The sequence below is a fragment of the Mustela nigripes genome, chromosome X (genome assembly GCF_022355385.1).
Source record: "Mustela nigripes isolate SB6536 chromosome X, MUSNIG.SB6536, whole genome shotgun sequence".
Lineage (NCBI taxonomy): Eukaryota > Metazoa > Chordata > Mammalia > Carnivora > Mustelidae > Mustela > Mustela nigripes.
Genome location: NC_081575.1, coordinates 30,635,287 through 30,648,994, shown reverse-complemented (window position 1 = coordinate 30,648,994; position 13,708 = coordinate 30,635,287). Strand labels below are relative to the sequence as shown.

The 13,708-nt window shown below is 44.3% G+C and overlaps 1 protein-coding gene across 1 annotated transcript in view; it reads left to right on the top strand.

The window, feature by feature from the left end:
- Nucleotides 1–13,708, top strand: part of IL13RA1 (interleukin 13 receptor subunit alpha 1) — a 55,429-nt gene that overhangs the window by 26,180 nt on the left and 15,541 nt on the right. The window contains exons 6-10 of the mRNA XM_059384894.1: nt 1,647–1,798; nt 8,420–8,467; nt 8,752–8,884; nt 11,660–11,756; nt 13,545–13,629. Coding sequence (XP_059240877.1) covers nt 1,647–1,798; nt 8,420–8,467; nt 8,752–8,884; nt 11,660–11,756; nt 13,545–13,629 — 515 coding nt within the window. The remainder of the gene's footprint in view (nt 1–1,646; nt 1,799–8,419; nt 8,468–8,751; nt 8,885–11,659; nt 11,757–13,544; nt 13,630–13,708) is intronic.

Sequence of the window (13,708 nt, the reverse complement as noted above, 5' to 3'; positions counted from 1 at the left end):
CAGAAAAAAGGACTGTATTTATGTATATCTTTATTTGATTTTTTTTAAGTGGCAGCCTTGGAAATTCTAATATTATTGAGTGTATATGCCACATGCTTTGCTCTTGTTTGCTACTGAGTGTGCTGAGACTTCAAACGCACAGTCAGTTGTAGAACCAAGACCAGAGCTGGGCTCTTGGACTCTTAAGTTCTGTTCTCTTTTACTGGTGATACTCGAGAGGATGATGCTGCAGAATAAAATGAAATATGATTACTGAATAATCTTTCTCTTAGTTGAAAAAGGGCTTTGACTGGAGAAGGAGCGATCAGAAGTGATATTCAAACTAGGTAATGTGCGGGGTGGCGTAGGCCCCGACTGCTCAGAACAGCCAACGCAGCCAAGTGCTAGCCATTTAGAAAGAGGCCTCAACTTGAAAACACAGTATCTGCTTGAGCTCATAGAAGTTCGTTTTGGAAAAAGCATATAAACTCTCTTTAAGTGTTTCCTCATCTGTAAAATGATGTCCATAGTCCATAGTCCCTCCTGACCTCAAAGGACTGTCCAAAGTCCCATATGATGTGAGATATGTAAGTATTTTGTAAATCTCTAAAGCAAACTACTACTGTAAGCATCGTGTTTATTTATTTGCTGTAAGATCCCACCAGGGAGTGCAGATTCTGGTTAAGTATACAGAAAATTCAGGGGCACATAACCATGAATTGACAAAAGTCCCCAAGTCTGGGAGCAGAGCGCTATTCACCACACCTTCAGACAGTCATGCAGGTGACTTCTAAGTGTGGACCGAAGGCCAGGGGAGTGAGGTTGTGGTAACTCCCATTGTAACTATTTCTAAGTGTACAGTTCAGTAATGTGAAGTCTATTCACATTGTTGTGTGGTAGATCTCTAGAACGTTCTCATCTTTTAAAACTGAAACTCAATGTCCCCTAAATACTAATTTCCCCTCCCCCAGCCCTTGCTTGGTAAGCAGCTTTCTCTTTTCTGCTTCTATGATTCTGACCACTTTAGATACCGCATGGGTGGAATCCTGCGGTGTTTTCCCCTTTGTGATGGGCTTGTTTCACGTAGTATAATGTCCTCAAGGTTTGTCCATGTTGCAGTACGTGACAGAGACTAGACTAATGTTATAATTGTGGTCTTGGATTGATGCAAGTGAGTGGCAACTGGGGAAACCCCTGGGGCCCCTCATGATCCATTATGTAGATACACATCTGGCCCCAAGTGCTTCTTTTCTTTATTCTCTGTGTCACAGCTGGATGTCCTAATTATACCCCAGCCATGTTCTAACCAGATGGTTGCAGGTCAGAGTTCACGTCATCTGCCAGACACCCCAAAGATGTTCTTTGGACCCACTTTATGAGCTTATTTATGGTGACATGAACCTTATCAAAAATATTCTGGGTGCGGGGCGCCTGAGTGGCTCTGTCATTAAGCATCTGCCTACGGCTCAGGTCATGATTCCAGGATCTTGGGATCAAGCCCCACATCAGGCTTCAGGCTCTCTGCTTGTGGGAAGCCTGCTTCTCCCTCTCCCATTCCCCCTGCTTGTGTTATATCTCTCGCTGTCTCTCGCTCTCTGTCAAATAAATAAAATCTTAAAAAAAATATTCTGGGCACTAATTTGTGTTCTTCCATTTCTGTCTTTCAGTGAAACCTGATCCCCCACATATTAAACATCTGTTCTTCCAAAATGGCAACTTGTATGTGCAGTGGAAGAATCCACAGAATTTTAACAGCAGATGCTTATCTTATCAAGTAGAAGTCAATAACAGCCAAACTGAGACGAATGATATTTTCTACGTAAGTTTTTCCTATCTAGTTGATTTTATTGGGGGCATTTTTCTTTCACTTGAATTTCTTCCAGGGTAGTAAATGGAGACATCGTGAAAGGTAGCTCTTAGATATGTCACCCGATGATGACGATGGTGATGATGAAATTTCTCATCTGGAATAGGGCACGGTGGAAGGTCTGAGGGTCTGTGGTAAGAGCATTGGCTGTAAGATTCAAGCCGTTCATCAGTTCATTTGCTAAACAGCTTTTCATTACATATCTGCTACATGCCAGGCACTATTTAGTGTTCACGTGACCCTGATGAAAAGGTCTGTTTTTCCCGTGAAGCTTACCTACTAGGAAATAAGTGTATAAATGAGCAAGCTAATTTCAGGGTATGAATGCTATGAAGAAAGTCAGATGGGTCATGTAGTAGCATGACGGGAGGGCCTGAGGGAACACGATCATCCGAAGTGACGACGTTTGAGATAAGACCAGAGCGACAAGCAGGGGCTAGCCATGTGTACGAACGAGCTTGGCACACGTGAGAAACAGAAAGACTGGTGTGGCCAAAATCGAGTAGGGAAAGACGTGTAAGCAGGAGGCTGGGGTCCAATCCGGTAGATTCTTCAAGGCTCTAGTGTGGCCGTTCCCTGGTCTTGGAGTTTGTGGCAACTAGAGTTGCCAAATTTGGGTAGTCCGCCATTGCTGGATTCTGTAAATTTGCGCTGCTGGGAATCGAGTACAAAACGTACTGATTAGAGGTCCCCGTGGGCACCTGGGATAGGATACGTAACAGGATACGGTGGGACCTTGCGGCATCAGTCTCATCGTTCCGCTTTGCAGTAGCGGTCACATCCTCGGGCCCCCAACGCTTCTGTCTGAACAACTAGCCAAGTGGGGTTTTGTTGATTCAACCTGAAAACTTTGCCCAGATTTTAATACCATGGTTCCCGAGGAGTGAGGTTTCCATTAAGTGGCGCCTCAAGACCACAGGGGCTATGCTGGTCATGGGCATGCCAGTGGCCCTGGGCCCCGGCTGCACTGGAGTTGTAGAAGTTCAAGACCAAGGGTTTTATATTGGCTTTGAAAGGAGCCCCGCATCTTACACATGGACAGATTCCTCGGTCTAGTTGTTTCATCTCACCGTGGGAGTTTCAAAATACTTACTAAAATAAGCCAGTGTTGACAGGCTGTAACCCCAGAGGGAGTGCCCAGGTCCACAGCTGACCAGAGCTTTTCTGGGCATTTGGAGATGAATCTGCTGAAATAGAATAATCGTTACCCATACCAGGAGCCAGAGTCCCCATATGGTACTGCAAAGGGAGAAAGCAGAGGGCTTCCGAGTGGGAAGAAGGTGAGGCTGGGGTTTACAGCGAAGTCAGCTGTCAGAGTGACTGCTCTGGCCTTTACTGCTCTCTTCTGTCCGAAATCCTCAGACACAGGCTGCTTGTATTACTCATTTGGCACTGAATTATGTCCTGCTGGTTCCCCGGATCACATGGGGAGGCCTTGTCTCCTGGCTAAAAATAGAGCTCCTGGAGGGATGAGTTCGGTGGTGGTAACTTTGTGCAACTCCTGCTTATCGTGGCTCATGTGCAGGAGTGAGGACTGGGGGGTGGGCATTTTCATAAGCACCTTGTCTCAGCCGCCTCCCGCAGTGCTCACCGTAACCCTGAGGACTTAGGGCCTGTGATTTTATCCCCGTTTCACAGGAGGGAAGTATGCAATCTCAGAGGTTTACTCCTAAGTTAAGTGGTCGAGTCAAGATTTCACCAAGTCTGACTCCAAAGCTTGTCATGTGACCTCAGTTTACCCTCTTAACTGTGTCAGCTGTCACTTATGAAGTGTTCATGATGGACTACACAGATACTCTGCTCGGTACTTCTTGTACAATAGCATGTAACAGTCCATGAAATGGTTCTCCTCTGACCTATATTTTATTGAGAAACTAAGGCTCAGAGAGGTAAAGTAACTTGCTATGGGCCACACAGCTGATAAGTTGGTCTTTCTGTATTCAAAGGTTGGTCTTGTATTAAACTTGGAGAACACCACGTGCATAGTCCTCATTTAAGAAATTCTTGTTGAGAGGTGTCTAGGTGGCTCAGTCGTTAAGCATCTGCCTTCAGCTCAGGTTATGATCTGGGGTCCTGAGATCGAGCCCCGCATGGGTCTCCCTGCTCAGCGGGAAGCCTGCTTCTCCCTCTCCCACTCTCCCTGCTTATGTTCCCTCTCTCGCTCTCTTTCTCTTCTCTCTCTCTGTCCAATAAACAAATAAATAAAATCCTTAAAAAAAAATTCTTGTTGAATTACCTTTTTTTTTTTAAACAAACTAATGCACTGAAGAGAAGGTATGTACTATGGCATTTATCCTCCTAAATCAGAACCGTAGTCTATTTGGAGTGAACTCTGTTGACACATTTGGATTGAATGTTCTTTGTCCTAGCAGATGTTCACCAGCTGCTTCCTCTCCTAAAATGTCATCAGCTTTTTGTGTGCTCGCTGATTTTGAGACCTTTCCCCCCTACTTTTTGCAAGATTTTTGAGGAATCATTTTGCCTGATGTTGTAGTTAAGAGGGGAAGTAGGCCGGGACAGGAAGTGGTGCCATCACATGGGGTTTGGGGAGAGAGGTGGCTAGTGACAATCACAAAGCAAGGAACGACCTATCTTTGACCACGCCCCTTCTGTCCAGATTATCCACTTGGTCCTCTGTGCTCCTGTTTTCCTTTTCTCACAGAGTTATCTGAGCAGCTGCTAAACTATGCGAGGGAACTTACATTTGAACGAGAGCTCAGACCTTCCATTTTACACAGTGATTTGCCAATTTTGGAACATATGTGCATCTGGGAGATGGCCCAGAGGAGGGGACATGAAACTGCAACCAGGTCCCTCAAGTGGTGGCTGGCCCTTGGGATTCCCCAGCAGGTCTCTGATTCCCAAGTGGCTTTTCCTGTGCCCCATACAAAGTGTCGATAAGATGCTCGTCATCATTTAGTTTGCCTTTCCGCTCTTCACAGATGCCGCTAGGAACCACTTAGTAACATGCAAGGTCAAAAGTCATAGCCGTGTGCTCTGGTCTTCGTCCCGTGTTTGAACGACTCTTTGACAGAAGTTGACCATTGGTTCCAGCTTTTTTGAAGTACGATTGACAAGTAAAAACCATATATATTTGGGCTGTACAGTGTGATTATTTTCTAGGTGTACAACATGATGACTCAATGTACATTCCCCTTGTGAGTTGATGACCACAGTCATGTTAACTAACTCACCCGGCACGTCACAAAGTTACAGTTACCCCTTTTTAAATGGTGAGAACACTGAAGATCTACTTACTTAGTGGATTTCAAGTATACAATGCGGTATTATTAACTATAATCACCACACTGTACATTCGATCCCCAGAACTTAGAAGTAGAAGTTTGTACCCTTTGCCCAACATCTCCCCATTTCCCACAGTCGCCCAGCCCCTGACAGCCACCATTCTTCTCTCTGCCTCTGTGAGCTCGTTTTAGATCCCACATTTAAGTGAGGTTATACAGTGTGTTTCCCTGACTTACTTCACTTAACTACAGTACTTTTGAGTTGTATCCATGTTGTCACAAATGGTAGGATCTCCTTCTTCGCCACAGTTGGATTAGATATTCCATTCTGTGTGTGTGTGTGTCTGTGTGTCTGTGTCTGTGTGTATCACATTTTCTTTATTATTCATCTTTCAGTGCACACTTGGGTTACTTCCATATTTTGGCTATTGTAAATAACTGACGAATGCTGAAGCAAGCATAGGGGTGTATGTATCTTGTATCTTCTCCTCTTCTTCTTCCTTTTATAGTTTCTTATTGTTGTTAGAGCACGTGAGCTGGGGCAGGGGGCAGAGAGAGAGAGAGAATCCCAAGCAGCCTCCACACGCAGCACAGAGCCTGACCCAGGGCTCGATCTCACAACCCTGAGATCATGACCTGAGATGAACTCAAGAGTTGGACTCTTAACCAACTGAGCCATCCAGGAGCCCCAGGGATGCATGTAACTTTTCGAATTAGTGTTTTCATTTTCTCCCCCCCAGCCCCCCCAATTTATTTATTTATTTTAGAGAGAAAGCACGTGTGTAAGGGGAGAGTCAGAGGGAGAGAATCTCAAGCAGACTCCCCACTGATGCGGGGCTCTATCCCATGACTGTTGAGATCATGACCTTGAAGCTGAAACCAAGAGTCAGAGGCTTCACTGACTGAGCTGCCCAGGTGCCTCCATTTTCTTCAGATAGAGACCCAGTAGTAGAATTACTGAGTCATATGGTATTTTTTAAATTGAAGTATAATTGAGATACGGTATACAACATATTTTTTCAACAATTCCTTACATTTCTCAGTGCTCACCCTAGGCGCCACCATCTGTCACCATACAATGTTATCACAGTATTACTGACTCTATTCCCTATGCTGGTATTTCTATTTTTAACCTTTTGAGGAAGCTCCGTACTATTTTCCATAGTGGCTGCACCTGTTCACATTCCCACCAACAGGCATATGAGGGTTTCCTTCCCTCCACACCTTTGCCAGCATTCGTTGTCTCCTACCTTTTCGATAGTGATGGCCATTCTTATAGGTATGAGGTGATACCTCATTGTGGTTTTGATTTGCATTTCTCTGATGATTAGTGATGTTGAACATCTTTTCGTATAATCTGTTGGCCAGAAGTAGACTATTTATATTAAGCAACAGATTTTCATGTGTTGATTTTTTTTTGCTCCAGTTTTAAAATAATTGCATTTTAGGAATGGATCTTTCTCTTTCCATCAGACAGCAAATGACTTAAATTGTGTGAAGGAGAATTTTGCTCTATATTGTCTTTTCTCTAACCCAATTGTGTTTGATATATTATACTCTAAACAAGGGAGACTGTTTTTTTTTTTTTTACTTTTTTTTTTTTAAGGTTTTATTTGTTAGAGAGCATGTGTGAGAGAGACAGGAACAGGGGCAGAGGGAGAGGGAGAAGCAGGCTCCCCACTGAGCAGGGAGCCTTATGCTGGGGCCCTAGGATCGTGACCTGAGCCACTCAGGCACCACTGTGGTTTTTTTTTTTTTAACTTTTAATTGATGTATAGTGTCCAATAGAATAATCACATGAGTTGTTATGTAGAGCTCAATGATTTTTCATAAGTGATTTTTGCAAACGTCATTTCTCTTATGTAATCAGCACCTTAGAAGCCCCATTATGACCCCTTTTGGTCACTACCCTCCCAAAGGACAATTATTACCTGGACTTCTAATCCCATAGATTAATTTTGTTGCCTCTTTGTAAACTTCATATAAATGAATTGTACAGAATTTACTTTTTAAAAAGATTGTATTTGCTTTAGAGAGAGCACAGGCACACAAGTGCAGGGGAGGGGCAGACTTCCTGCTGAGCAGGGAGCCTGATTTGGGGCCTTGATCCCACGATCCCAGGACCCTGAGATCATGACCTGAGCAAAAGGCAGCTGCTTAACCTACTGAGCCACCCAGGCGCCCCCAGAATTTACTTTTCGTGTGTGTCTGCCTTCTTTCACTCAATGGTATGTTTACAAGAGTCACAGATTTTGTTGCCTGTAGCTGTCAGTGTTTGGTTCTCATTGCATTCATTCCATCATGTCGATACATAACACATTTGATTTCTTCATTCTCCCTCTGGTGGACATGAGCATAGTTTCCAGCTTGGGGCTTTATGAATAGAGTCTATGAACTTGTCTCTTGGTGTGCGCGTGCATACATTTCTGGTGGGCGTGTGTGGCTCAGCGGCTTACCTAGGATCTCTCTAGTAGATAATAAGACTTTTCCCAAATGGCTGTGCCAATTTACACTACTAAGAGCCGACATTGAGAGTGCCAGATGCTTCACATTCTCAGCAAGGTATTGTCTGGTAGGTGTGTGTATTGTTATCTTGTGGATTTAATTTGCATTTCCCTGATGACTAATGAAGTTGAGCACTTTTGCCCCTGTTCTTTAGGGATTTGAATACTCTCTTGAGAAATGCCTGTTCAAATCCTTTGCCAGTTTTTCTGCTGGGTTGTCTGTCTTTTCCTTATTAGTTGGTGGGATCTATGTATATATGTGTGTATTTATTATATGTAAATATAAGTATATATAATATGATATGTATATATGCAAGTCCTTTGTCAGGAATTGCAAATAATTTCTGTCACTCCATACATGACTTTTTAAAATTTCCTTAATAGGGTATCTTTGATGAACAGAAGAAGTTTGCGATTTTAATATCGATGACTTTATAACAGATTTTCCTTTAGGGTTAATATTTTTTTGTTTTATTTAAGAAATATGCTTTAAGGTCATGAAGATGTTCTACATTTTCTTCTAAAATCTTGCTGTACTTATATATTTATTTGTTCAGTTTATTTTAACTTTCACATTTAGATCTCCAATCCATCTGGAATGGACTTCGTAAATAGGGTGAGGTAGGGTTCAGGATTCATTTTTCCCCTGTATGGATATGTAATTGACCCAGCACCACTTATTAAAAAAAAAAAAACAACAACCTTCTTTCACTGTACCTGGTCGTCTTTTGATGGGATAAAAGGGGATCTTGTTAGAAATGGTTAAATGATATAAATTAGTCTCTTGAATATTTTGAACTCATTTGTTTTTTTATGTCTTCAAGGTTGAAGAGGCCAAATGTCAGAATTCAGAATTTGAGGGAAACCTGGAGGTCAGTAAATTCAACTTTAACTCTTTGGGCTTAAAGTCATAGAATAATTGGGGGTGGGGCAGGGCAACCATAGCCTAAATTTGAACTACTTTGAGAAAAACAGACTCCTTTGTTCTGTGGATTATTGCCAGTTTTTCTTTGAGGAGTTAAAGTCAGATAATTTGGACTGTAGTCCAAGTCTTAATCATATACAGAATTTGGCAGATAATTATATTTAGGATTCAGAAGCAGAGAAAGAGAATAAGCTGGTAACATTCTTTGTATGTTTTTATTTTATATCTAAGGGTACAATTTGTTTCATGGTCCCCAGTGTTCTTCCTGATACTTTGAATACAGTCAGAATAAGAGTCAGAACAAACAAGTTATGCTATGAGGATGACAAACTCTGGAGTAATTGGAGTCAAGCGATGAGTATAGGTAAGAAAACAGGATTTCATTAAAATTTAAACCACTGATGCATGGAAACCAAGCTGAAGCAGAAAATAGATTGGGGTAAAGGATTGTTCTGCATTCTTAATGTCATCCAGAGAATATCTGCAATTGAACTATGTTTTCTCTTTTAATTACTGTCAAATCACCCAGGTTTAATTCATAATGTACAGCTCTCTGGAAATCCACAATCCAAAAGGTGTTATTCTCTCTTCTGTCCTGTCTCCATCTTCTTAACAACCTGAACAAAAACATCAGAAGGCAGGCGCGATTAATTCTGCAGATTATGCAGTGCTAGAGGGCTAGCCTGTTGCTGACAGAATCGAGAGTAGAACAGTGACCTTGATGTCGTTTAATAGCGATCAAACTGCGTCTAGGTTTGAAAACAACAGTTTTGTGTATGAATGGAGTGACTGAGCAAACTGTGTAAGGCCCAAATGCAGGATCGGAAAGACCTGTGCTTTATGTATATGTGTGTGTGTGTGTGTGTGTGTGTGTGTGTGTGTGCGTGTGTGTGTATTGTGGGGTGGGGGCATAGGGTTTTATTGAACGGGAAGCTCAGAGTGACTCCGCATTGGCTTAAATATACCTCTAAGGCATATGCAGCCATAGGCCGTGGTGCCGTTGCAGCACCCAGACGGGAGCGCTACAGGGTGGGGACGCAGCCACGTTGCAAGGTGCGGTATTCCATTCTGGGCACCACCTGCAGGAGGTTCAGTGGCAGACTGGACTCTATCCCCCAAAGGGTTATCAGGATGTGAGAGAATTTCAAAACTTCGGGGGGACTGGTTGCTGAAGAAAGCTTAGGGGCAAGGAATCCCGATCACTGAATTCTAATATTTGGACTAATATTGGTGGTTAGGCAGAAGAGGGAATAGCTTATTTTTTTGTGGCTCCATGGGGCCAAATGGGACCAGCCGAAGAACTTTCTAATAGCTCTGTAACAGATTATTGAGAAACAGATTATTGAGGTAGGTAGTTCCCTGTTAATTGAGGGACTAAATAAGCTATGGGCCAGGCATGGTTGTATGAGTTAGGTCTTGTTGCATAACAAAGCACGTCAACATTTGGTGGCTTAAAAGACACACATTTGCCATCTCACAGTTTCTGTAGGTCAGGAATCAGGGCCCAGCTTAGCCTCGTACCTCTGGCCCAAGTTCTCTCGTGGGTTTACAGTTAGGCTGTTGGCTGGGCCTGTAGCCTCATCTGAAGGTTTGACTGGGGCTGGAGAACCTACTTCCAGGCTCACTTATATGGTTGTTGGAAAGCCTCCATTCCTTCCTTGCTGGCTGTTGGATGGAGGCTGTGGCAGGATGAATCGTATCCCTCGGAAAGGTACATTTGGGTCCCAGCTCCTGTACCTATGAACATGACTTCATTGGGAAGTAGGGTTTTTGCAGATGTAAGCAAGTTAAGATGAGGCCCCACTGTCTCCGAGTAGGCCCTAAATCTGATGACGTATCCTCATAAGAAGGCACGATACCCAGAAACACCGACGGGGAAAAAGGCCCCATGAGGAGGAAGGCAGAGGGTCGGGTGATGCAGTTGCAGCCAAGGAACACCAACCATTCCAGGGAGCTAGCAGAAGCTAAGAAGAAGCAAGGAGGGGTTCTTCTCTAGAGCCTCCAGAGGCAGCATGTCCCTGCAGATACCTTGATTTTGGACTTCTAGCCTCTGGCACCGTGAGACAAGACACATCTGTTTTAGGCTAGCTGGCGTGTGGTGATTTGCTCCAGTGGCCCTAGGAAGCTAATGCAGAGGCCTCCTTCGGTTTTTTGTCCCTGGGGCCTCCCCACAGGGCTGCCACATGAACTGGCAGCTAGCTTGCTCAAGTAAGTGACCCAAGCAAGAGTGCGTGAGGGAACACCCATGTGGAAATCACAGTCTTTTGTAACTAATCTTGGAAATGACATCAACACTGCTCTTCAGTTCTTTACAGTCCAGTCAGTCAGTCCAGCCCACCCTCAAGGGGAGGAGATTACATAAGGCTATAAGTATCAGGAGGCTGTGATCATTTGGGGTCACCTTAGAGACTAACACAGTGACTTTAGGCTCTGATGTTGCTTTCTAGGTGGTCATGCCCTGGTGGGAAGGACGAGCATATAAATAGACATGGCATTCTGTGAGTGAGGTATAGCAAGGCTGTTCATGAAAAGCTCTGGAACTTTTCAGACAGTGTTGGATTTGAGGCTTGACAGCATCACTTCCAAAACTTTTCTGGACGAGCCACTGAACCTCACTGAGCCTTGTCCTTCTCATCTGTAGAAGTGGGAGATACCATTATGTATCTGTATGGCATAGATACAAATATGTACAAGCCCTTGGGGTGGTATCACATATATAGTAGACGCTCAGTTAAGAAGGAGTGGCGGTTAGGATTGATTTACATGTTCTAATAGTAGTTAAGGAACCAATAAGAAAAGGTGGTCACTGTTAATGAGATGATGTTTTTGACCAATGTAACATTGTGCGTAGTGTCTGAAACTAGTTAAATGTAGTGTCTGACACTAGAGAGAAACTAGAGAGTTTTGGATAACTCTCAAGGTGTTTATTCATCCGTGGTGTTTTAGGCACTAGAGCAGGACTGTGTTGTTTATGATGAAGGGAACAGAAGACAAGATGATTGAAGATTTGGGGAAAATTGGTTGGGTGGAGTACAGAAAGAGCTGTGATCTCACTCTTTTGATCCAACTGTTGCTTGGTGTTTTTTTTCTAAAAGGGGTTGATCTCTCTCACGTTTCATGTTTGCTTTCCATTTGCCAGGTGAGAATACTGACCCCACGTTCTACATAAGCATGTTGCTTGCCACTCCGGTCATCGTTGCGGGAGCCATCATTGTCCTTCTGCTTTATCTCAAAAGGTGAGGCAGCTGCCGTGGTCAGCTGGCAGTTTCTCCTGGCCTGGGGCTCCAGTTATAACTCTGTGGGAGGGTATTGGGTGTTTGCCTCGGCTATCAGGAGCACTTAGGGTATAAATTGCTTTTCGTAGCATGGCATGGCAAAGAAGGCTTATCGTGCCCGTTTTCTGGTGGGGAAAATTGGGTTCATTTCCCCCAGCCTCACTCAGGAGCTGCTCCCTTTGTGTGCGTCTAGAATGATCGGTAGGCCCCATGTTCATTCTCCTCTTTCAAATGCCTCCTATAGCCACAGATAGTTGGTAGCCCTTGGAACAAAGTTTTAGAAATGGAAAACGTTACTCATTAAGCGACTCAGCTAGTATTAATGCAGAACAGGTTGCTGCTTAAAGCTGTGGGAAAGAGAGCATCAGCAGGTCATGTCTGAGGGAAGGTTCTCTGCGCCTGCCGGAAGAGAGCGATGCGAGAGAGGCTGGAGAGGTGGACGCAGCCAGCTCCCGTAGGCCGTGGCAGGGGGTTGACATTTTTCTTTTCCTAAGCGTGATGGGGACACCGTTGGAGAGTTTTAAGCAGGGAAGGGACACGACCTGATTTTACTGTCATAAAAGGTCAGCGCAGTTGCTGAACGAAGAATTGGCTTGGCCACGGATGGTGGCAGCTGGGCCGGTGAGGTGATGTTGCGGTGTGCGGTAGGCAAGGGACGGGCGGCCTAACCTAGGAGGTGAGCAGCGGAGGTACTAAGCTGTGGCCAGAGGCAGGCTGTATTTGGAAGGTCGAACTGAGGGCATTTGCTGGCAGCTGCTCATCCATCCGTGGAGGTATAGGGGGGACTGAGGGTTCGAGGAACGCTCAGGCTTCTGGGCTTCAGCAGCTTGAGTGAACACCGGAGCCGTTTGCTGAGACAGAGAACACTGTGAGGAGCGCTGGCTCTAGGGCAAAGGTGAGGGCTTCGGGTCTGAACGGAAGTTCGAGATGCCGAGTAGATACCCAGGTAGAGATGTTGAATGGGTAGCGGTGTGATGAACCTGGAGTACAAGGGAGAGGTCTGGGCTGGAGATAGATTTTTGGGAGCCCTCGACATGTAACAGACCCGAAGCCCTAAGACTGTAGGAGGGCACTCGCACAGCGGCTGGGATGGAGGGCGAAGGACGGAGCCCTGGGCTACACCAGTGTTTCAGGCCCAGGAGGTGAAGTAGGCCCACCAACGAGTACTATGAGGTGCAAAGATGCATAGGGGGAGAAGAAGGAAGAAAAATTAAAGAAGAATGTACCCTGTTCTCAGAATATTATTTTTTTCGAAATTATAAGCAGTGAGCCCCAATCAGGTCGATGATGAGTAAAGCGCCATTATTTAAATAATGGAGGAGAGCACACATACCTGCATGCATACATGTATGCACACATGCACACATGCACAGTCATAACTGTGTGAGGTGATGGACACGTGTTACTTCACTTGATTGTAGTCCTCATTTCATGAATCAAAGCATCATGTCATTCATCTCCAATACAATTTTTATTTGTTGAGTATATATCTCTATAAAGTTGGAAAAAAAGGTTTAACAATGGTAGGGTATGAGCAATCTGCTTACCCTCATGGCCCCCCTTTGGTCTACCCATCCTGGGTGATCTCAGGACATCGGTTTCTCAGCTTCTTGTGGAAATTTCTTCACGGCTGCGTCATCATTATAGATGACTTCTGTACCATGTTTTATTCCAAGTCTTCCTTTAATGTGGCTTTCTTTAAGTGGGGTTGGAAGATTTGACCACAGAATGTCTTCTGTTTTCTTAAAGGCTCAAGATCATTATATTCCCTCCAATTCCTGATCCTGGCAAGATTTTTAAAGAAATGTTTGGAGACCAGAACGATGATACCCTGGTAAGCCCTGATTCCATGAAGTTCGAAATTGGGTTTTGTTGGGAGGCTGTGGGATTTGTAAAGAGTTTGGTAAAATGTA